Below are 22,686 nucleotides of genomic sequence, written 5' to 3'. Positions count from 1 at the left end.
CATTTAAAATTATACCAAACGTGAATATAGTGCTGCAAGATACACCATGTTAAAACCTTGAACATTTTATGTGAAATGTGCTCTAATCAGAAGGTAACATAAGGGTCAAGAAGGGGGGTTTAGGTGGTAGGGGAATGGTGACTTCTTCGCATTACCCCCTGCTGTAGAGTAGCTCTGTTTCTCCAGCCTGTGTTTGCATTGTCAACAGTGATTTGAATAGAACAGTGGAACAGTTGGTTTCTTCATCACTTCTCAGATTAGAAAATGCATTGGAACATTGCATCTTGTCTCATGAAATTCCATAACCGTTCTCAGGGTCTGATATTTTGGATCCTTACACTGGCCAATCAAGTACGGGGATACCATGGTCCTTAAAACTAATAATAACAATAACAATATCAGAAATAAAAGCAATAGCAATAATAATAATAATAATAATAATAATAATAATAATAATAATAATAATAATAATAATAATAATAATAATAATAATAATAATAATAATAATAATCATCATCATAATCATAATCATAAAAATGGTAGATCAAGTGCCAGGTCCTACTGGAAAGTCAAATCAGCTTCTCCATGAAGCTGGTCAGCAGAAGGAAGCATTAGACAATGTCAGAGGTACCTTACTTGGGTTAAGGAGAAGACTGTTTTCAGTGGGCCAAAGTCCTCTTTTCAGATTAAACTAAACTTTGTATTTAATTTGGAAATCAAGTTTCCAGAGTATGGAGTGTATAATTATAGTCTGTGGTGGTTTGGGGAGCATGTCATCTGGTTTTGGTCGACTGTGTTTAACAGGTCAAATGTCAGTGCAGTCATCTATTTCATGCTTTCCTCTGCTGACCACTCTTCATGGAGATACTGATTCAATTTTCCAGAAGCACTTGACCCCTGCTCACAATGCCAAAAGAATTAATACCTGGTTTAAGGACCATGATATCCCAGTGCTTGACTGGCCAGCAAACTAGTCCAACATGAAACTCAGAATCTGTGTATTGTGAAAATGAAGATGGAGAATCCAGATCCAACAATGCAAAAGAGGTAATTATTTTAGTTAAAACAAATGTTAATTAAAACCTTCATTCATTCATTCATTTTCTTGTCGGCTTAGTCCCTTTATTAATCTGGGGTCACCACAGCGGAATGAACCGCCAACTTATCCAGCAAGTTTTTTTATGCAGCGGATGCCCCTACAGCCGCAACCCATCTCTGGGAAAGTTAACTAAAACATTTTTCAAAAAATTTTGAAGAACTAAAATCTATTCAATAACAGTTTATATATAATATCAGCATCAAGCAACAAAGAAGTAAAATGAGACATAAAGCCACAACCGACAACATGCAATATTGTGAAGGGTTTTTAATGATGTTCTGCTATTTATATCAGCCTAATTATTAAAAACAATGATATACTAATATAATTTAGAATGAAACATAATAATAATAACAATAGTAGTAACTCATATGTAGAAGCCTATTAGCATTATTAGCAAATCATGGAAAACTTTTACTACTGACTGTAACAATTTATTGAGTTCATCCTTATTCTACTTCATATTGAATTCTCTCAGTTATATTATGTCAACATTTGGAACAACATAGTTTTAGATAAAGCTGATTTCTTTACAGCACACAAGAAAGTTATGTTTTAGTTTAAAGCCTTATTTTTGTTGATAACATTGTTAAATATCTGTTTACTTCCAATATAAGACAATTCATAACATATTTGAAAAAAATTATGGAAATACTACAGGTTACAAAAAAATCAGACCTGCAGTGCATCTGACTCCACTGTTGCATGATGTGTATATGCATGGACACTTGATTTTTGGGAAATAAAAACTGTTTTACTCAAAATTTATGTTTATAAATTGATAATAGATTGATCAAACTTTATTTTACATACTTATATTTCTTTTTTTTGTATTTCAAATTACTTTATTGTATGAACATTTTATAGGGTATGCATGTAAATCAAACAGATTCAGCATGTAAAACTCACAAATGATCAAAAACAGGTAATGAGTTTAGGATTGGCACAAAGTTAATACCTATTATGTCAAATAATGATCTGTTTACAACATTTCCTACCAAGGCTTGAAATTTGTTGTTAAATCAAGAAACAGAGGATGACACAGGATAAAATGAACAGTGAAATATTTATTTGCTTCAACTCAGAATAGCACATTCTTTAGTGGAAACATTATAATCTCTCTGTGTTTGTATTTAGTGGTACTGTCTTCCCAGAGCGGACACAGCGACAGCGATGAATTTCTGGAAAGCGGCCTGAACTTCAGGTGTGAATCCAGCACCCATCTGAGCAGCAACAACGATGGTCAAGCAATCAGCCAAAAGCTGTGAGAGGACACAAGAGTAGGGTTATATCGACACACAGCATGGATACCTAAAGACTTTCTTAAAAACATCTGTAATCTATGTCAGCTTACCCTGAAGTTGTCGGGATCTACGTGGAGCTTCTCGGAGTGCAGCACACTCAAATCAGCATAGGTGGCCTTGATGTTGTCCATGTTCTTCACTGCCAGCTCCAGACCTTTGAGCACAGTTTTACCGTGGGCAGCAACCATTGGGTTTCCCAGGATGGCAGCGGCATTGTAGAGGTTTCCAAACTTGGCGAAGTACCGCTGGGTCCAGGGGTACACGATGAGACACCTAATGAAAATTTTTGTATTAGAGCCCTGTCTCGAAACCAGTCTCCTGCCTTATGTTAGTGTTATGAATATAAGCTCCAAGACTCATTACCTTGCCAGAGCCTGAGGACCAATGACATCGTAGTCAGCCTTGGCGAAGATATCTTGAATGGTGGCCTTCTCGAAGTCTGTCCACACAACCATGTTTTCGACTTTAGATGTTCAGACTAAGTGTCTTAAACAGAAGCTAAAGAGTGCTGTGAAGACAGAGTTCACTGTGGAACTTTTAAACGAGGTTCACCACCACACCCCTTTACAGGCTATTGGGTGATGGGTTTGTGGGATGGTTCAAGCACATACACCCAAAAGATGCATATCTCAACCAGCTTATTTTCTCCAGTAATATCTACAAAGACTGTGTCTAAAAAGTTAATTTTATTAATATTATGCAATCAAACAATTTAATGATATAAAAAAACATTCTGACAGCCTTTTACATGGTAAAACATAATAAAATATTAAAAGGAAAAAATATAGAGTTTTTTGCATTTGAATATTTTAACATCCCACAATTGAGGCTAAACAACACAGCCTAATAAAACGCTTTTTTTTTCAGATGGACTGAACTCTTAATCAATGAAAGCATTTTAAAAATACTTCATGTAAGTTATTTTTAATCTATACAATTTTTAAACCTGCAACTGTTTCTACCGTCGTGTTTATTACACAAAATATAATATATATGTATGTATGTATGTATGTATGTATGTATGTATGTATGTATGTATGTATATACATATATACAGTTGAGGTCAGAATTATTAGCCCCCTGAAATATTAGCCCCTCTGTTTATTTTTTCCCCAATTTCTGTTTAACGATGAGAAGATTTTTTTCAACACATTTCTAAACATGATAGTTTTGATAACTCATTTGTAATAACTGATTTATTTTCTCTTTGCCATGATGACAGTACATAATGATTGACTAGATATTTTTCAAGACACTAATATACAGCTTATAGTCACATTTAAAGGCTTAACTAGGTAAACTAGGCAGGTTAGGGTTATTAGGCAAGTAATTGTATAACAATGGCTTGTTTTGTATCAAAAAAATATATATAGCTTAAAGGGGCTAATAATATTAATCTTAAAATATATATATATATATATATATTTAACAACTTTTTGGGTATTTTTTTTCAACTTTTCTCTGTTAAAAATGATTTGGGAAATATTAAAAAAATAAATAAATAAATTTAAAGAAGGGGGGGTAATATATATATGAAGTAATTCTGACTTCAACTGTGTGTGTGTGTGTGTGTGTGTGTGTGTGTGTGTGTGTGTGTGTGTGTGTGTGTGTGTGTGTGTGTGTGTGTGTGTGTGTGTGTGTGTGTGTGTGAGAGAGTGTGTGTGTGTGTGTGTGTGTGTGTGTGTGAGAGAGAGTGTGTGTGTTTATATATATATATATATATATATATATATATATATATATATATATATATATATATATATATATATATATATATATATATAAACATCATGACAACAACATAAGTTTTTATGTTATTTTATGCTTTGATGTTATGTTTAATGTTATTAACCTTGTTTCTAACTTTATTGTATTTTTTTAAGTTAGCCTAGCCAAGTTGTTTTAAGTAAGTTTAAAGTAATTTTAGTTCAAATTTGAATTTAAAAAAAATATCTGTAAGTATATCTGAAATACCACAATGCCATTAATTTACTATAAAACATATAGGCTACATGTAGAAACATGTGTCCTGCATAAAATTTTATTCAAAACCTAAACATGTGATCTACTTTTGCTATAGATCTTGTTTAATGAGGTTAGCCTTGGGTGTGTCTTTCTTTAACCGGTTTAGGGCATATGTTAAACCTTTTGCAGACCCTGCAAAAATACACTGAAAACAGCACACATTGTTCAAATTGTTAAAATTCAGTTAAAAGGGACAAACTTTATAACAAAACTGAGTAAAAGCAGTTTATTGCTTATTGTATGTTTTTGCCGTGAGTGTAAATGCATGCATATTCTTTGTAATTGCACGTTCAACTGCTCTGGCATCGTAAATGTGGTCCATTTTAAATTCCCACTCATTTAGTGTAATTTAAGTACTGCCACAAACCCCTGCATCTTATTTATTTTCTTTCACCGGTTCCAGTTACACCCTCAAAAAACGTCATTTTTTAAAAAAAAAAAAGATATTTTACATCCTGTATAAAGGGACTAAATATGTTTAAAGACATAAGCAGGCTATATTCTTTAAACAATCCTGGTGTTTTGCATGTACACTCTCAGAAATAATGGTACGCGAGTTGTCACTGGGGTAGTACCTTTTCAAAAGGTACAAGTTTTTACCAAAAAGGTCCATATTAATTCCTCACGAGTACATGTTAGATACCTAAACAGTGCAAAAGTGTTCCTCTTCAAATTTGTTGGTACTAATATATGAGTGGTACCAATATGGACCCTTCAAGTAGAAATGTGTATCTTTTAAAAAGGTACTACCCCAGTGACAGCTCTTGTACCTTTATTTCTGAGAGTATAATTATTACAAAGTAAAGGGATTCGTTTTTATTTTTAGTACATTTAATTACAGCTACTTATAATATATATATATATATATATATATATATATATATATATATATATATATATATATATATATATATATATATATATATATATATATATATATATATATATATATATATATATATATATATATATATATTATAATATATATAATTTTTGCTATACAAAAACAAAATAATTATGATAATAATAAATTATATTTTTTAAAACTAAATGAAAATATATAAGACAATTGGATTCCTAAGGAAAAAAATACCTGAGAAATTAGTTCATGACAATGTAAATTTAATTAACGGGATTAACTATTGAGTCAAGTACTTATATTACACTGTAAAAAATAATTGTTGCCTTACATTTTTAAGCTGAATCAAACTAACCTTATGAGTTTACTGAACTTAAGTTAAACTGCCTTAAAAGAGCTTGTGCAACTTTTAAAATAGAGAAAACATGATTTACTTAGATTAATGAGTTGCAATGAACTTAAAACATATCCCGTCATGACTAGTTCATCATATGTTTTTTTACAGTGTATTTATAGAATAACTATAAGATACTTTTCAGGAAAAAAAGTCATCAGAAAAGTCATTTAAATAATATTTTTAATTATGTGATTAATAATGAATTATTTTTTAAGCAACTTACTCCAAACACTGGGTGTAAGATAAGCATGTCTGCGGACTGTTTGGGAGGAGCCCCATCTGTCGCTTTACTATGGGCCTCTCAGAGGTCCCCCTGCTTCCTGTGAGCAGTATAAAACAGCCAGTCCTCCAGGCAGCAGACACAGAAGTTTGCTGCAAAGTCATCCTTCCACAATGAGTCTCTCTGCCAAAGACAAAGCTGCCGTCAAAACCCTGTGGGCCAAGATCGCTGGAAAGGCTGACGACATCGGACACGATGCTCTCTCCAGGTATGGCAATTAATGTGTTGTTATACGCTTAAACATTGTGTTTTCTTCAAGCCTGTCTCTGATAGTCTTGTTTCTGCCTAGGATGTTGATTGTCTACCCCCAGACCAAGACCTACTTCTCTCACTGGAAAGACCTGAGCCCAGGCTCTGCCCCAGTGAGGAAACACGGCAAGACTGTGATGGGAGGCGTTGCTGAGGCTGTCAGCAAAATCGATGACCTTAATGCCGGACTCCTGAACCTCAGTGAGCTCCATGCTTTCCAGCTGCGTGTGGACCCCGCCAATTTCAAGGTGAGCGCTATCAACAGTTGTTCTCAAGTTTGATACTTTCGTAGTGGCTGTAAACTAATTTGGTTTGTTGTGTTTCCTGCAGATTCTGTCCCACAACATCCTCGTGGTTCTGGCCACTTTGTTCCCCGCCGACTTCACTCCTGAGGCTCATGTTGCAATGGACAAGTTCCTTTCAGCTCTGGCTCTGGCCATGTCTGAGAAGTACAGATAAACACACTTCACTGTGCTCCAAACTCTCTGTTATGTATTGAGACAATAAATTATGATGAAAAACATTAACGAAAGGCCTGTTGTGTATGATTTCATTACATTATTTTTGTTGCTTGTCAGGAAAATGTGTTTTAAAATGCTGTTGACTTTACGTTTGTTGATAAAGGAATTGTTGACAGACAAGTATGGCAAGTCTAACATAAAAACTTAAATAGGCTACCTAATTCTGTATACTGGTCAATGAACATAATGCTGTGAAAGTATGGACACAAATTATAAGACTTACCCCACACTTAACTGTGCTCCAAACTCTCTGTTATGTTTTGAGACAGTAATAAATTGTGTTGAAAACCTTTAACTAAAAGCATGTGGTGTATGATTTAATTTTGCATGTCAGAAAAATGTGTTTTAATTTTTTGTTGACATTACGTGAGATAAAGCAACTGTTAAAAGACAGGTGTGGTACAGTATAACATTTTTAAAAAATGTAAATACTGTAGACTACTTAATTCTGTTTATGAACTCAATACTTATATAATTATAAGATATACTATAAATTCTGGCATTTCAAATAAAACCAAGAATAAAACTAATAAAAAACTTCTACAATAATAATGAAATAACTTGCCCCTTAAAAACCTTTACATAGGCAAGCATATTTATTTCATAAAAAAAAAAAAAAAACAGAAGCTGGAGGTGTCAAGTAGACCTAAGTAACTGAATTGATTAAAACACATTCATGAGCAATCATTAACTGGTTGCTTGTAAAAAAAAAAGACAATTGATTTTGTATGAATGTAAAGGGGAAAAGAGCTGATTTTGGTAAACTCATTTAAATGTTTGTAATATTTTTTGTTGTGTACAAATGTACTGTACTATATATTTTATGGTAAACCTTTTTATTAAACTGCTATTTTACCGTACATATGCTGTGCTTTACTAATAATGACAGCTAACTGTACTTTGGTCTGTTATAAAAACACATTGAACATCAGAAACACTCAAAACATACAGACATCAAGAGTCAGCGTATGAATCTTAACAATAATGAGACATTTCTGGCTGTAGTGAACTGCAGCTTGAAGTATGTCACAATGGTTAATACTCATATGCTAATCCTTGATGTCTGTTTGTTTTAAGTGATTCAGATCTTTTTTTAAAAACTGGCAAATACACTGCTGGCTCTCAGTATGCAGAGCCACTTGATTTTTATTATCACCTCAGTGAAGTTAACATCATATATTTATAATACAAGATTAAAGTCACAGACTACTATTGATTAAAAACTTCTGAAAGATCACATAACAACTTTTTTGCTTTTTTAATCTGCCTTGCTGTGACACTCAGCAAATAAAAACTTGAGGAATGAAGAATCAAACAGACCCCCAAGCAGGGGTGTCAAACTCAGTTCCTGAGGGCCGCAGCACTGCACATTTTAGTTCCAAGCCTGCTTCAACACACTTATCTGCAGGTTTCATTTTGTTTTACAGGCCCACACGCATTTTTAAACCAGTATTACTTTGGTAAAAACATGCATTCGTTTTCCAAATTAAATGAAGCACGATGACCTATCATTTTAAAACATTGTTAAAGATATGCCATATTCTAAAACATTAAACAACTTACAAGTAGACTGAAAAAAATTATTCAAAGATGATTATTTGGATTTACTATTTTTTTTTTACGTTAAGTGGTTGTAAACTATTTATTTGGGCTGAATTTAAACAAACAAATTAAGTTGAACATTATTAAATTTAATTTGTTTGTTTAAATTCAACACAAATAAATTGTTTGCAACAGTTCTGCATGCAACACTTTTTTAGCAATACAAATAAGATGTAATTATGTAAAACTACTTTCATTTGTTTGTTGCCTATAATTAGCCTTACATTTAGATTAATAATAACAATAATAATAATAATAAGAAGAAGAAGAAGAAGAAGAAGAAGAATAAGAAGAAGAAGAAGAAGAAGAAGAAGAAGAAGAATTAACAACAACAAAGTTGGCAATTTTTTTTTATTTGAAAGGCTTTTTTTCACAACTTTGACACAATAAAACCACTGCAGAAAGATTGTACCCAATATAATGATTATTATTTTTTTAAATACTATTAATTTAAACCATTAGCCCATATGTTTTGTTTTCACGACGCTTTAAGCTGTAGATTTCCGCTTGTAAATCATGGGTCACCTAGCTTTCGTCTACGGCTGCCATTGCTGCGTTTAAAATGGAGCTGAAGTAGGCCTTGTTTTTGTCAATCTAAAGAAGGTAAAAGCTGAACTGTAAAAAATACTTTGAAACCAAACACACGTGACAGGGATAATGTTAAGCTTTAAAGAAACAATTCAAAATGTTAAAATGTTGGAAAGGAATAGGAAAGGGGTGTCAAACTCAGTCCCTGGAGGGCCGCAGTCCTGCACACTTTAGTTCCAATCCTGCTTCAACACACTTTGCTGAGCACACTCAGAAATAAGGGTAATCTCTCACCTTTTCAAAAAAGTACACACTTGTAGACATTAATATTTTTTTGGGTACAGCTTTATTCACTTTTATACATTTAAGCTACTATGAGGCATTACACATCTAGAGGTTAGGTATTAATATGTACCTTACTGTTTGGAATAAAACCCATGAAAAGGAGGAGGTACCCAGACACCCAGAGAAAAAGGGATTTTTTACCTTTATTTCTGAGCGTGTGGGTTTCAAAGAAGCCTGAAGAATTTAATTAGTTTGATCAGGTGTGTTTAATTAGGGTTAAAACTAAACTAAGCAGAGCTCCAGGAACTAAGACACCACTGCAATAGGGCCTATGCCATTTTGAACACATGGCGAAAGCTAAAGCTGACCTATGGTTTACAATAGGAAATCTACTTTACGTTCAAAGTCACACTCTCTTGTGAAAATAAAAAAATATATATATAGAATATATAATGGTTTTAACAGTGTTTAAGAAATGTATCTGTATAGGGCAAGACATAGGCTACAACTGCTTTCTGCAGTGGTTTGAGTGTCAAAGTTGTAAAAGTAGACTTTCAAAAACAACAACAACAACAGCCAACTTTATTATTATTATAATTATTACTATTATAATTATTAATAATTAATAACATTAATAAGTAATAACAATAATTTGTTAATCTCAAAGTAATTATACAGACAACAAGTAAATGGCAGTATTTTACATTATTATTTAGTATATTTGATATAATTCGTGTTAGCTATTGTATGTTTTAACATAAACTATTCTCAATGATGTTTGTAAAAGAAATATGCCCCGCGTCGTTTATATACATTTTAATTAATATAGAAATATAATATAATAATAAATCAATAAAACAAATTATAATTACATTATTATTATAAAGACTTCTGATGTAAAAGCCTCTAAATGCCATTTCTTCTAAAATGAACATTTTCTCAGGCTCCTGTGTTTGTATTTGTTTTACTCAAAGGCAATGTAAAGAACCTAGTCTTTGCCATAAAAAATTTAATTACTTTACATACACATATGATCCTGCCTGAGAAAAATACTTATTTTAGAATTAATTATCAAATGGCACTTGCATGCTTTTGTATCTGAGCTCTTCAGCTCACTCAGTGGTATGAAATAGCTGGATCTAGCCCACTGTAAAGTGTTAATAAGAGCACTTTTCATTCTTTTAAATGAGTGTTTGTCAAGTTAAACTGTAGTGCGTTCTTAGACATATGCCTGGGCATCGTAAACAGTATGCTGTAGTCTTTTATGATCATTTATTAATTGGTGTAGGAATAGGCCAAACTTGTTCAGGAAAAAAAATCTGTACAAGAATCTTTAATAATCTTTTGGTGAAATAGCTCTTACTGTATGTTATAATATTAAATAATGCATTATTATGATAGCCATTGATAATAAACTTAAAGTGAAATCTAATGCTATTGAGGATCATGATGGCACAATGTATTATTGGGGACATTGTTTAAAAGAATACTTTTAGGCAAATAATTTGTTGCATCTAGTCAGCTTATTTTAGAAGTAGATCTAATTGTCTTTTTCATTAAGTTGTTTTAATAATATTATATTTTACAAAATGGTTAGTTTTTTGAATATGCACCAAAGCTTGCTTTTTTTTCTTTTTTAATAAATCCCTAAAGACATCAAGTGTGAATTCGTGGGAATATAAAAAAGCACAGAATACACTGAACATTGAATAGTGAAATATTTATTTGCTTCAACTCAGAATAGCACATTCTTTAGTGGAAACATTATAATCTCTCTCTGTCTGTATTTAGTGGTACTGTCTTCCCAGAGCGGACACCGCAACAGCGATGAATTTCTGGAAAGCGGCCTGAACTTCAGGTGTGAATCCAGCACCCATCTGAGCAGCAACAACGATGGTCAAGCAATCAGCCAAAAGCTGTGAGAGGACACAAGAGTAGGGTTATATCGACACATATCATGAATAACCAAAGACTTTCTTAAAAACATCCGTAATCTGGATGTCAGCTTACCCTGAAGTTGTCGGGATCTACGTGGAGCTTCTCGGAGTGCAGCACACTTAAATCAGCATAGGTGGCCTTGATGTTGTCCATGTTCTTTACAGCCAGCTCCAGACCCTTGAGCACAGTTTTACCGTGGGCAGCAACCATTGGGTTTCCCAGGATGGCAGCGGCATTGTAGAGGTTTCCAAACTTGGCGAAGTACCGCTGGGTCCAGGGGTACACGATAAGACACCTGATGAAAACAAATTTTATTAGAGCAGCTGTCTCGAAACCAGTCTCCTGCCTTATGTAATGTTATAAATATAAGTTAATATAAGCTCCAAGACTCATTACCTTGCCAGAGCCTGAGGACCGATGACGTCGTAGTCAGCCTTGGCGAAGATATCTTGAATGGTGGCCTTCTCGAAGTCTGTCCACACAACCATGTTTTCGACTTTAGATGTTCAGACTAAGTGTCTTAAACAGAAGCTGAAGAGTGCTGTGAAGACAGAGTTCACTGTGGAACTTTTAAACAAGGTTCACCACCACACCCCTTTACAGGCTATTGGGTGATGGGTTTGTGGGATGGTTCAAGCACATACACCCAAAAGATGCATATCTCAACCAGCTTATTTTCTCAAGTAATATCTACCAAGACTGTTAAATTTAGCAATATTTGCTGAAATGCAATTTAGTAATAAATAACACATACATAAAATGATTATGAATTTATGTCAATTTGTTTGTTAACCAAGATTAAATCATTTGCAAATGTGAGCCAAATAATAAAGCATAAATTAAAGAATATATTTTGCACTCTATTTACACTACACAGATCCCTTTGTCACACTGTTCTTCAGTTTTTTTCGTGTTTGTATGCATACTATACCGTACCAGTTTTTCTCTCTTTAGTGCTTAGCATAGTTTACATAGAGTTTGCTTTATTCAATTATTGTTTAGACCCAAATTTGTTTAGAAAACAGACAAACCCAACCGATTAAAATAATTTAGGGGTATATACATATACAAATTCTATATGTTAAAATAAACTAGGATTTTTGTAGCTGTTTAGATTCAGAAATTCACTTAAATTGCCTTTTTCGTGCTAATAAATAGAAATTACTGAGCCTAAACATCCTGATAAAACGCTTAGGCCTAAGAAAAAAATATAAGATGGCCCCAGCTTTCGAACTCTTCAAATAGTTAATAAATAATACTTGATTATAAGCAATTCTGAACTGATACACTGGATTTAGTAGCCTATCTCTTAATAAATTTGTTTTATTCTCAGATCCCTGCCTCCGTTTTCTCCAAACCAGATAAATTCCGCAATGTATCTCGATAATGCGATAACGCATTAATGTAATATATAAAATAGCCTAAGTTATTTAGCAAAGTAAATTACCACACAGTTACTAATGTATGGTTAACTTTTGCTATTGATCTTTTACAATGGTGAGTTTCTTGGGTGTGTCGTTTAAGCTAACTGAAGTGAAATTCATTGCTGACCTTTGCATTCATTATTATTTAATCCAAGGTCATGATTGCACATGAGTGACAAAACTTAAAAAAAGATGTCTGCAAAATTGTTGCAAAAAAATTGTATGTTGAATTTAAACAAATTAAATTTAGTAATGTTCAACATAATTTGTTTAAATTCAGCCCAAATAATTATTTATTTTGGATTTTTTTTATGATAATATTTGCAATTCAAAATCAGTGATTGCAAAAGAAATATACTAACTGCAAAAGCTTTATAGCTACTGCTGCAACCGCCAGTTTATTGTCTTTTCCATACTGACACTTAAAAAATGGCAGTTTTGTTTATCTTTCAAAGTCTTTTCCAGGCATTTCGCATAATAACTAAATTCAATAATGAGAAACCTCTAAGAGATACATGAAGATTATAATTTGTACATCATGTTATTAAAGACAGACTGCATGGCACGTTCATAAAACAATATTGAAAGTGTAAGATAAATTTATACGTCGACTCAGTGGTTGGGAGGAGCCCCAATTCTCTTTTACTATGGGCCTCTCAGAGGTCCCCCTGCTTCCTGTGAGCAGTATAAAACAGCCTGTCCTCCTGGCCTCAGACACAGAAGTTTGCTGTAAAGTCATCCTTCCACAATGAGTCTCTCTGCCAAAGACAAAGCTGCCGTCAAAACCCTGTGGGCCAAGATCGCTGGAAAGGCTGACGACATCGGACACGATGCTCTCTCCAGGTATGGCAATTAATGTGTTGTTATACGCTTAAACATTGTGTTTTCTTCAAGCCTGTCTCTGATAGTCTTGTTTCTGCCTAGGATGTTGATTGTCTACCCCCAGACCAAGACCTACTTCTCTCACTGGAAAGACCTGAGCCCAGGCTCTGCCCCAGTGAGGAAACACGGCAAGACTGTGATGGGAGGCGTTGCTGAGGCTGTCAGCAAAATCGATGACCTTAATGCCGGACTCCTGAACCTCAGTGAGCTCCATGCTTTCCAGCTGCGTGTGGACCCCGCCAATTTCAAGGTGAGCGCTATCAACAGTTGTTCTCAAGTTTGATACTTTCATAGTGGCTATAAACTAATTTGGTTTGTTGTATTTCCTGCAGATTCTGTCCCACAACATCCTCGTGGTTCTGGCCACTTTGTTCCCCGCCGATTTCACTCCTGAGGCTCATGTTGCAATGGACAAGTTCCTCTCAGCTCTGGCTCTGGCCATGTCTGAGAAGTACAGATAAACACACTTCACTGTGCTCCAAACTCTCTGTTATGTATTGAGACAATAAATTATGATGAAAAACATTAACGAAAGGCCTGTTGTGTATGATTTCATAACATTGTTTGTTTTGCTTGTCAGGAAAATGTGTTTTAAAACGTTTGTTGATAAGGGAATTGTTGAAAGACAGGTGTGGTACGAGTCTAACATAAAAACTTAAATAGGCTACCTAATTCTGTATACTGGTCAATGAACATAATGCTGTGAAAGTATGGACAATAACATACCCTACATTTTGGTAATCCACATAAAATCAAGAATAAAACAACATAAACAAATAAATCAAGTACCTATACATAAAATAAACAAACAAACAAATAAATAAATAAATAAATAAATAAATAAAATAAGCATATACATTTCATAAAAACCTAAGGGAGGTGTCAAGCAGATCTAAGCAAATTCATTAGCAATCAATCAGGAGTAATCATTGATGGACTGCTTGGATGTGAAAAAAATCTAAAAAGGAAAAGAAATATACAATCGCACTTTTTTTAAAAATAACTTTTGAAGGTTATCTAAAAGAAATAGATTCTGATTTTAAAAAATGTACTGTAATAGTATGTATTAGAAACATTTTTGTTACACTGTTATTTTAACGTGCATGTTTATTCTGTGCTTTACTGATAATTTAATAAGAGCTATAATTGTATTTGATAAGTTTTAAAAACCCAATGAACATGAGTAGCACTGAAACATTAGCTAAACGCCTGTGGTGTACGTTCTTGCAGTAATAAACACCGTTTTGCTTGTCAGAAAATTGTGTTTTAAACATCTCTTTAACATTCTCGCATAAAAGCAAACATACTTCAGTTATACTACATAAAACTAATGAACATCGACGTAAAACAGACGGAAAGACACAACGATTAATCCAACAAATTAAAATGTGTTGGATAGAGAGAGACAAGTGCAATCTAACAATATAGACATGAGTTTTAAAAGTGTCTTTAGCTTTTGTTTGTTAGAAAAAAGGGGGATTTTAAATTAATTTAGAGGACCTGAAACGAGAGCAAATATTGAACATTTCAGATTTATAAAATCTGAACATTTTATAATTTACACCACTGTAAAACATTTGACATTGGTTAAACTTGCAAACTCAAGTTCACCAGCTGCCTTGTAAATGCAGTTAACTCATATTAAAAAGATTCTTTGTTTCAACTTAAGATGTTGAGTTTTAGGTAAATATTGAAACAAAGAATCTCTCAAAGTTGAGTTGACTCACATTTTCCAGGCAGCTGGTGAACTTGAGTTTGTAAGTTTAACCAATGTTAAACGTTTTACAGTATATCAAAATGAAAGCAAGAATAAAACAACCAATCAAACAAACAACCTGTTGGAGCATGAAGACTGGAGGTAGAAATGTAAAGTTTGTGCAATTTTCATCTCCAATTTATTCCTTCAACGTATAAAGACTGTTCTCGCGATACACTCAAATACAGTCAGCGATTACAATGTAAGTAATTTGTGTTTAAAGTATTAATATAGGCAGTGAATTGAATATTCACATCTAGATTACGCCTTAAAAAAGAACGGATATGCTTATTGTCTAAATACTAAAAACTTTCATATAAAATTAATCTTGGATTTCATTTTAAAAGGCATAAATCGATTGGTTTATCTTGATTGATTAATTGTAAATTAGAAAAAGCTAATCTGCTCTTTTGTTTAAGCTTAAATCATTTAAAATCTAAAAGAAATGAGATTTCACATTTGAAGCAGTTTAAACTCAAGTTTAAGTATTGTTATAACGTTTTATTACATATCGTAATAAAATGAGTTCAAATTAAAAACATTTTAGTATAATAAAGGTTTTTATTATGAAATTGTTATTGTAATGTACTTAATTTAATGGTTAGTTTAAAGTAGGATGCAATTTACTGGGGTATAGTATTCTTTTTTTATCGTTCAGTTTTAATGTCGTTTGTTCATATTTATCTGCTTCTGATGCATTCAAGTCCTAGTCTTAGATTATGAATCAGCATTTTAGCACCATTCACACAGTTTCAGGGTCGTATGGAAGATTCGGAACAGACATGTATAAATGCTGGTCCACACCACCTTTTGCCTCATAAAGCAATTATTTAAATGCATACATCGAAAAGCCTGCGGGTTTTCTCTTACGCCATCATCAGATACAGTATTACAGCTGTCGGGCACCAACAATTGCAACTAACCAATGGGAAACTGATGAACTGAGACGCAGCAGCTCTTTTGACCTCCATCTGCTTTTCATTACGTTTTTTTTTTTATTTAACTTATTTAATCAATTAATTTTTAAATGAATCACAAAACAGTTGGCTTTGTTGTATGCTGGCTGAAGTTTGCCCCTGGACTGCAAATGTGGGCTCTTAAAGCCTAATTACCAGTCATGGCCTTTTACCCACACTATAGCGACGGCCACTCAAAAGATAGCCAAGCTTCATTGATGTGCTTTATTTTATTTTAAACTAACCTCAATATTTTTGTAATAACGTTTTATGATACCTAACCACACTTTGTAACAAAATGTGTATTAATTTTAAAACATTTTATTAGAAATCATAATAAAGCTTTTATTAAGAAATTAATATTTTAACGAAGGCTATAATCTAATAATCCGGGGTGTATGATATTATGACCTTTCACCCCGACTAGACTTCCATGCACTCAAACCACGCTTCTTTGATGTGTTTTTGCTGTTTATTTTTCGTCCCTCCGGCAACAAACTATACAATGTTCAAAATCTGCTTTTCTAAAGTCTTTTTTTTAATCTGTGCAGAGATTTTGATGTTCTAACTCGATTTAATGTGGGTTTTTTTGTCATGTAAAGAAACAATCTTAAAAAAGACAAATTAACTTCAAACTCTTATTTAACTCGTATAGAAACTTAAAACATCTCTCTATGCAGAGAGAAAACGCTACTCAATTATACAGAAGTAGCCAACACTCATGGATTTGAAGACAGATGGTTGTGAAGACATTAACTTTGTCTTAATTGTCTATACCCTGTTTTTATACCCTGTAAACAAACGAACAAAACTGGTTGATTAATTGATTGATTAATTAACTGTTGACTATAAATGTATTAAACTAAATTGCTCTTTTGATTGAATAAAAACACTTGAAATCTAAAATAAATAATAACTGTTTAAGCTAATTTAAACTAACCTGAATATCTTTGTAATAGCGATTTATGAAACACACAGTAGGCCTAAACACACTTTGGTACCAAATATTTATTAGTTTTGCAACATTTTTTAGAAAATAAAATAATTTTTTTAACAATGTTATAAACTTTAACGAGGGCTATAATGTAATACACTTGCTTGTTTTCTGTTCCTATGTACATTATGAAATTCATTCATTCATTCAATCAATCAATCAATCAATCAATCGATTCGTTCGTTTGTTTTGTCTGCTTTTAGGACTTTGGAGCTGCGCATAGATAGATTTTTTCTTCAGTGTTTGGACTTTCAGCAATGAAAGTTAAACCACGCTGAACTAAATTAAACTTAACTATAACTCTGAAAACTAGACTGACAGTTTCAATTTACTATGTTAAGCTGCTTTGTCATTGTTTGCATTGTAAAAGCGCTATAGAAATAAAGATGATTTGAATTAAATTATTATTTTCCGTCTCTTCAAATACACTTAATAAAAGAAAATAGAAGTGGGCCCCTCATTATTCTCTGTTTCCTAAAGGAAAACCTCAAAGAGCCTGTGGTTGTTCTCGTGTGACTAAATTCATCCTTAACTTGTACAAAGTATATGATCAATTAGTCAGTTCAGCAAATGTTTTTAAATCATTGCAACTTATTAAATGAAGATAGAATCGTGTTCTAACTGAATTTTATAAATTAAGCAAGTATGTAAGTCAGTTAAAAAACATAAGTTCAACGAACTCGTTAATTTGCTTCAGCTTAAACATGTAATGCAACCAGGATTTTTACTCTACCAGGAGTACATCGCTAAATTCACCTGCCACCATCACTAATAGTCGATAGTCAAATATCCACGGGCTCGGTGGGGAATTATATATTAACATAACTTATAGAAATATGTTTAACACTTTACAATAACAAAAATTATGTACTAATATGTGGTAACTGAAGATGAACTGATGAGATGATGCGATTGAGAACTGTACAGCATGTTTATGTAGCATGTACAGCCAAACTTATAAGTACATGCTTGATAATTGTTATATTAATTAACACAAGCTAAATGTAACTCTATGAGAAAGAACACTTTTAGTTGCAAATTTAACACAACTTATTACATGTTATTGTATGCTTAATTATGTCACACATAAAAATATGTACTAACATATAACTAAGGTTGCCATTATTCATACATTAACGCATGTGACTTATGCTGCTGTAGTTAAAGCTAGTACTTGATAGTGCAGGCCTTCTTATAGAGTACAACGTCATAAAACGTGTCTGTTTTTAGAGCACATTACGTCTGATTTACGTTCAATCACGAAAATATCACAAGCAATTAATTGTGGGACATGGCAAAATGTAAAATGTTATTGTGAAAAAAACTCCAAACTTTCGAGTGAAATGATGCACATCTTTCAAATTCCCCACAATAAAAGAGATTGGTAAATTGCACGCACAGAGCAAAATTACGGGGCACTATTCCTGCTCTGCAGACAAGATATGGCTTTGCATGTTTTAACTGTACAGATGTCGTAGCCTACTCATTCAAACTTATCGGACTAAGCCATTCTTAAAAGGAGAGTAACTCGTTTCCTTATTAAGTAAACAAGCTATGCATAATAATAAAAGTTAAATCAAGGGGTTTACTGACTTTTAAAAATTAAATCAACTTGTTGTTTTTAAGGCAACTGGTTTACTTACTTTTTAAAGTAAAATAACTAATCGTTTTTACAGTGCAAACAACTAACGTGAATATTACAATAAATAGGTTATATGGAGTGACGGTCCCTTTATTACACTATACGTTAAACATTTTCTTTCCACTCAACATTTTTACTACCTAAATAACAAATTTCAGCGAATTCTAAACACACAATCAATCGCAGTTGATTTTTAATATACAATTTTAAAATCTGATATTTCCCATTATGTAGATTAAATTTTGAATAGCTGACATGTCTTCTGTTATAGGGTTATTATTTTTATCTATTTCTAAAACGTTCGTCATACTAAAACAAACTCAGTTGGCGACCTGAAAGACACCATGACTGCAAATACAAATGATATTTTAATTTAGGATGGCACAATGTAATATTGAGGACTTTGATAGATGTATATGGATATGATTTTTCTTTTTGCATTTTATCAGGTTATTTCAAGTCTTGAAGTAGGTAAATGTATATTTTCTTTATATTTATTTAAATTGTTTTGATAATATTCAATTTTAAAAAAAATCATTTTGTGATTATGCACAAACTTGGTGTTAATTAAAGCTAATATGTTAACAAGCAAGCTTCTTCTTTCTTTTTTAGTCAAATAAATTTCCAAAGACACCTGAATTCATGCGAATATAAAAAGAGCACAGAATACACTGAACATTGAATAGTGAAATATTTATTTGCTTCAACTCAGAATAGCACATTCTTTAGTGGAAACATTATAATCTCTCTCTGTCTGTATTTAGTGGTACTGTCTTCCCAGAGCGGACACGGCGACAGCGATGAATTTCTGGAAAGCGGCCTGAACTTCAGGTGTGAATCCAGCACCCATCTGAGCAGCAACAACGATGGTCAAGCAATCAGCCAAAAGCTGTGAGAGGACACAAGAGTAGGGTTATATCGACACATATCATGAATAACCAAAGACTTTCTTAAAAACATCCGTAATCTGGATGTCAGCTTACCCTGAAGTTGTCGGGATCTACGTGGAGCTTCTCGGAGTGCAGCACACTTAAATCAGCATAGGTGGCCTTGATGTTGTCCATGTTCTTCACTGCCAGCTCCAGACCCTTGAGCACAGTTTTACCGTGGGCAGCAACCATTGGGTTTCCCAGGATGGCAGCGGCATTGTAGAGGTTTCCAAACTTGGCGAAGTACCGCTGAGTCCAGGGGTACACGATGAGACACCTGATGAAAACAAATTTTATTAGAGCAGCTGTCTCGAAACCAGTCTCCTGCCTTATGTAATGTTATAAATATAAGTTAATATAAGCTCCAAGACTCATTACCTTGCCAGAGCCTGAGGACCGATGACGTCGTAGTCAGCCTTGGCGAAGATATCTTGAATGGTGGCCTTCTCGAAGTCTGTCCACACAACCATGTTTTCGACTTTAGATGTTCAGACTAAGTGTCTTAAACAGAAGCTGAAGAGTGCTGTGAAGACAGAGTTCATTGTGGAACTTTTAAACGAGGTTTTACAGCCACACCCCTTGACAGACTATTGGGTGACGGATTTGTGGGATGGTTCAAGTACATACACCCAAAAGATGCATATCTCAACCAGCTTATTTTCTCTAGTAATATCTACCAAGATTGCGAGAAAACAGTTAATTTTAGCAATATCATCCATAAAAGTATGCTCATTAAAATGGGCTGCTGAATTCTTAAATTTTTTATTATTGGAACCGAATAATACAGGCTGCATGATAAACATGAATAATAAAGGCATATGAAACAATACTTTACAGAAATATATGGGGAATTCTGTAAATATACAATGAAAATAAAAAATATGTTTAATGGAAAACGCGAGTGGGAAAAAATGTCAAGGGCATCTCCTTAATTTTTTTATTTTAAAAAGAATGTCACAATACAACATATGGGCTATAGCCTATATTTGTTGATTATATTATAAACTCAGCGCAGATGTTTCCACTGGGGTCAGGGAGTGGTATGGTTTTAATGAAAAAATCAGAGGTATTTAAAAAACAATAATTAATATTATTAATAATAACTTACATATTTTGTAATTAATAAAAGATGATGTTCAAATAAGTAAATGAATAAACTATTATAATGTAGCCTAATAAGTAATATTTAAGAATAAAGAGCTAGACACGTTTTTTTCATGGTATAAATTGTATCTTCATACAAGATGTAATATGCCAGTTACGTTTTATAATGGGGTCGCATAGAACAATATAGGCCCAACATTTTGTCTTCACAGAAAGAAGTCTTTCAGCGACCCCTGCTGTCAATGTCCATTTCAAGAATAGTACATAATTTTAACCAAAAGAGGGCGCCAATCGCTTGAATATATTTATATTTTTCTTTCTTTTTTTTCATTCTACACACAAACACCCCCCCCCCCACACACACACACACACACACACACACACACAAATATATACAGAGAGAGAGAGAGAGAGAGAGAGAGAGAGAGAGAGAGAGAGAGAGAGAAACTAGAATAAAATAAACTTAAAGCATATTTATAAAATGTATTGTCATTGTAATACAAGAAAACCTAAATTATAATATGCTCACATTTCCGTCAAAATTATTCAATCGATGTCATGTCGGTCAAAATACTATCGACTCAACATACTCTCCGACTATAAATTCACCACTTGAGGTCAGTGTTGCCAACTTTTAAAATCTTGTTGCTAGATTATTTTTTTTGCACTGATTTCCTTTCCAAAAAGCACATGCATAGAAATTCCACAACAAATAGCTAAAACTGAACAATTATAGCGAGCCAAACAGCAGATCGGTATGGATATACTGGTAAAGTCCAATAATAGCATAATAATTCGTTCATGGTTAGATGTTAACAGCATAGGGGAGACTGGGAAGAGCTGTAACATTTTTAATTTTCTGACAATATCTTTGAGATCTTTTAAGCCAGTGTGTTTAAATGTCATTTAAATGTTATGGCAGCGCAAACAGAAAATGCACAATTTAATTTTTAACAGAATGAGTAAATAGTGTGAGTAAGTACTTATTTTATTTTGTTACACAAGGATGAGGTGTAACATTATACAATAAGAATTATGACCCAAAAATGCATTTGTAAGGTTATTATTACACACTGAGCTTGTTTTATTGGTGTGTGCCATGTTACAAAGCTGAATAAAATGTGTATCAGCTTCAACAACTGAAGTGAACTTTACTTGTGTATGCAGGCTCTGATCCCAAAGAGTACAGGTCAAACACTGAACCCAAACTACATTAAAGTCTTTCTCTTTTAACAGTTAGGATTGCTTAAATTAAAACATATACAGTAAAATTTGCTTGGGATATAATATTTCACTCATGTTAAAACTAACCAAGAGTTTTGATGTTACAACTGATGCAGGTTTTTGTAGCCATTAATTTGCTCACCTCCCAGCCAAAACATTCACAGCAACAACTTGCATTAAAAATTTATACACAGACAGATACCTTTGTATATCTATTTTTTTTTTTAATCTCAAATTAGCTAACATCTGCTGTGTCTGCCACAGGACTTTTTTCACATGTGTAATGAGAATTAATCTGGGCATGTGTGAAGTGAATCTGTTGATTAGTAACTAAACCCTCATTGTAAAATATCATGTTACAACTACATTGTAAGAAAAAAAACAAACATGAAGAAAAACTGAAAGGCGCTGGTAATTTTCTGTCAAGGCATTGTTCAGCTGGGGCATGCAAAAAAAAAATAAAAATTGACTCTACCCGGTTTTTCAGTAAGAAAATGGAAGGCCACAGAAACATTTCTTGTGAAGAAAAGGTGCTAGACCAAGTAAAATCTCTGAAAAACAAAGGCGAAGAATGTTTAGAGTGGTGACAGACAAACCACAGATAACTTCTAAAGAGCTCCAGAAACATCTTGCAGCTGAAAATGTATTTATACATCTTTCCACAGTTTTCTTCACAAAGAAAAGCTCA

General features: G+C 33.2%; 5 protein-coding genes across 5 annotated transcripts; 2 read left to right on the top strand and 3 right to left on the bottom strand.

Moving 5' to 3' along the window:
• Positions 1 to 1,926: 1,926 nt before the first annotated feature.
• Positions 1,927 to 2,915, bottom strand: hbbe1.3 (hemoglobin, beta embryonic 1.3). Its single transcript, NM_001365263.1, has 3 exons — positions 2,767 to 2,915; positions 2,454 to 2,676; positions 1,927 to 2,361 (listed from the first exon to the last, which is right to left on the bottom strand). Exons 1-3 carry the CDS (start codon positions 2,856 to 2,858, stop codon positions 2,233 to 2,235), a joined length of 444 nt encoding a protein of 147 aa, NP_001352192.1. The 5' UTR covers positions 2,859 to 2,915; the 3' UTR covers positions 1,927 to 2,232.
• A 3,127-nt stretch (positions 2,916 to 6,042) lies between these two features.
• On the top strand, positions 6,043 to 7,035 carry hbae1.2 (hemoglobin, alpha embryonic 1.2). The gene is made up of 3 exons (NM_001365350.1): positions 6,043 to 6,172; positions 6,254 to 6,461; positions 6,544 to 7,035. Exons 1-3 carry the CDS (start codon positions 6,078 to 6,080, stop codon positions 6,670 to 6,672), a joined length of 432 nt encoding a protein of 143 aa, NP_001352279.1. The 5' UTR covers positions 6,043 to 6,077; the 3' UTR covers positions 6,673 to 7,035.
• Positions 7,036 to 10,854: 3,819 nt separating this feature from the next.
• Positions 10,855 to 11,632, bottom strand: hbbe1.2 (hemoglobin beta embryonic-1.2). Its single transcript, NM_001103130.2, has 3 exons — positions 11,484 to 11,632; positions 11,160 to 11,382; positions 10,855 to 11,065 (listed from the first exon to the last, which is right to left on the bottom strand). Exons 1-3 carry the CDS (start codon positions 11,573 to 11,575, stop codon positions 10,937 to 10,939), a joined length of 444 nt encoding a protein of 147 aa, NP_001096600.1. The 5' UTR covers positions 11,576 to 11,632; the 3' UTR covers positions 10,855 to 10,936.
• A 1,595-nt stretch (positions 11,633 to 13,227) lies between these two features.
• On the top strand, positions 13,228 to 13,922 carry hbae1.1 (hemoglobin, alpha embryonic 1.1). Its single transcript, NM_182940.3, has 3 exons — positions 13,228 to 13,354; positions 13,436 to 13,643; positions 13,726 to 13,922. The coding sequence occupies exons 1-3, from the start codon at positions 13,260 to 13,262 to the stop codon at positions 13,852 to 13,854; spliced, it is 432 nt and encodes a 143-aa protein (NP_891985.1). The 5' UTR covers positions 13,228 to 13,259; the 3' UTR covers positions 13,855 to 13,922.
• Positions 13,923 to 19,419: 5,497 nt separating this feature from the next.
• Positions 19,420 to 20,197, bottom strand: hbbe1.1 (hemoglobin beta embryonic-1.1). Its single transcript, NM_198073.2, has 3 exons — positions 20,049 to 20,197; positions 19,725 to 19,947; positions 19,420 to 19,630 (listed from the first exon to the last, which is right to left on the bottom strand). The coding sequence occupies exons 1-3, from the start codon at positions 20,138 to 20,140 to the stop codon at positions 19,502 to 19,504; spliced, it is 444 nt and encodes a 147-aa protein (NP_932339.1). The 5' UTR covers positions 20,141 to 20,197; the 3' UTR covers positions 19,420 to 19,501.
• Positions 20,198 to 22,686: the final 2,489 nt, after the last annotated feature.

This window comes from Danio rerio, chromosome 3 (genome assembly GCF_049306965.1).
Source record: "Danio rerio strain Tuebingen ecotype United States chromosome 3, GRCz12tu, whole genome shotgun sequence".
Taxonomy (NCBI): Eukaryota; Metazoa; Chordata; class Actinopteri; order Cypriniformes; family Danionidae; genus Danio; species Danio rerio.
Note: the sequence above shows the minus strand (reverse complement) of the source record. Positions and strands in the feature narration are given on the sequence as shown.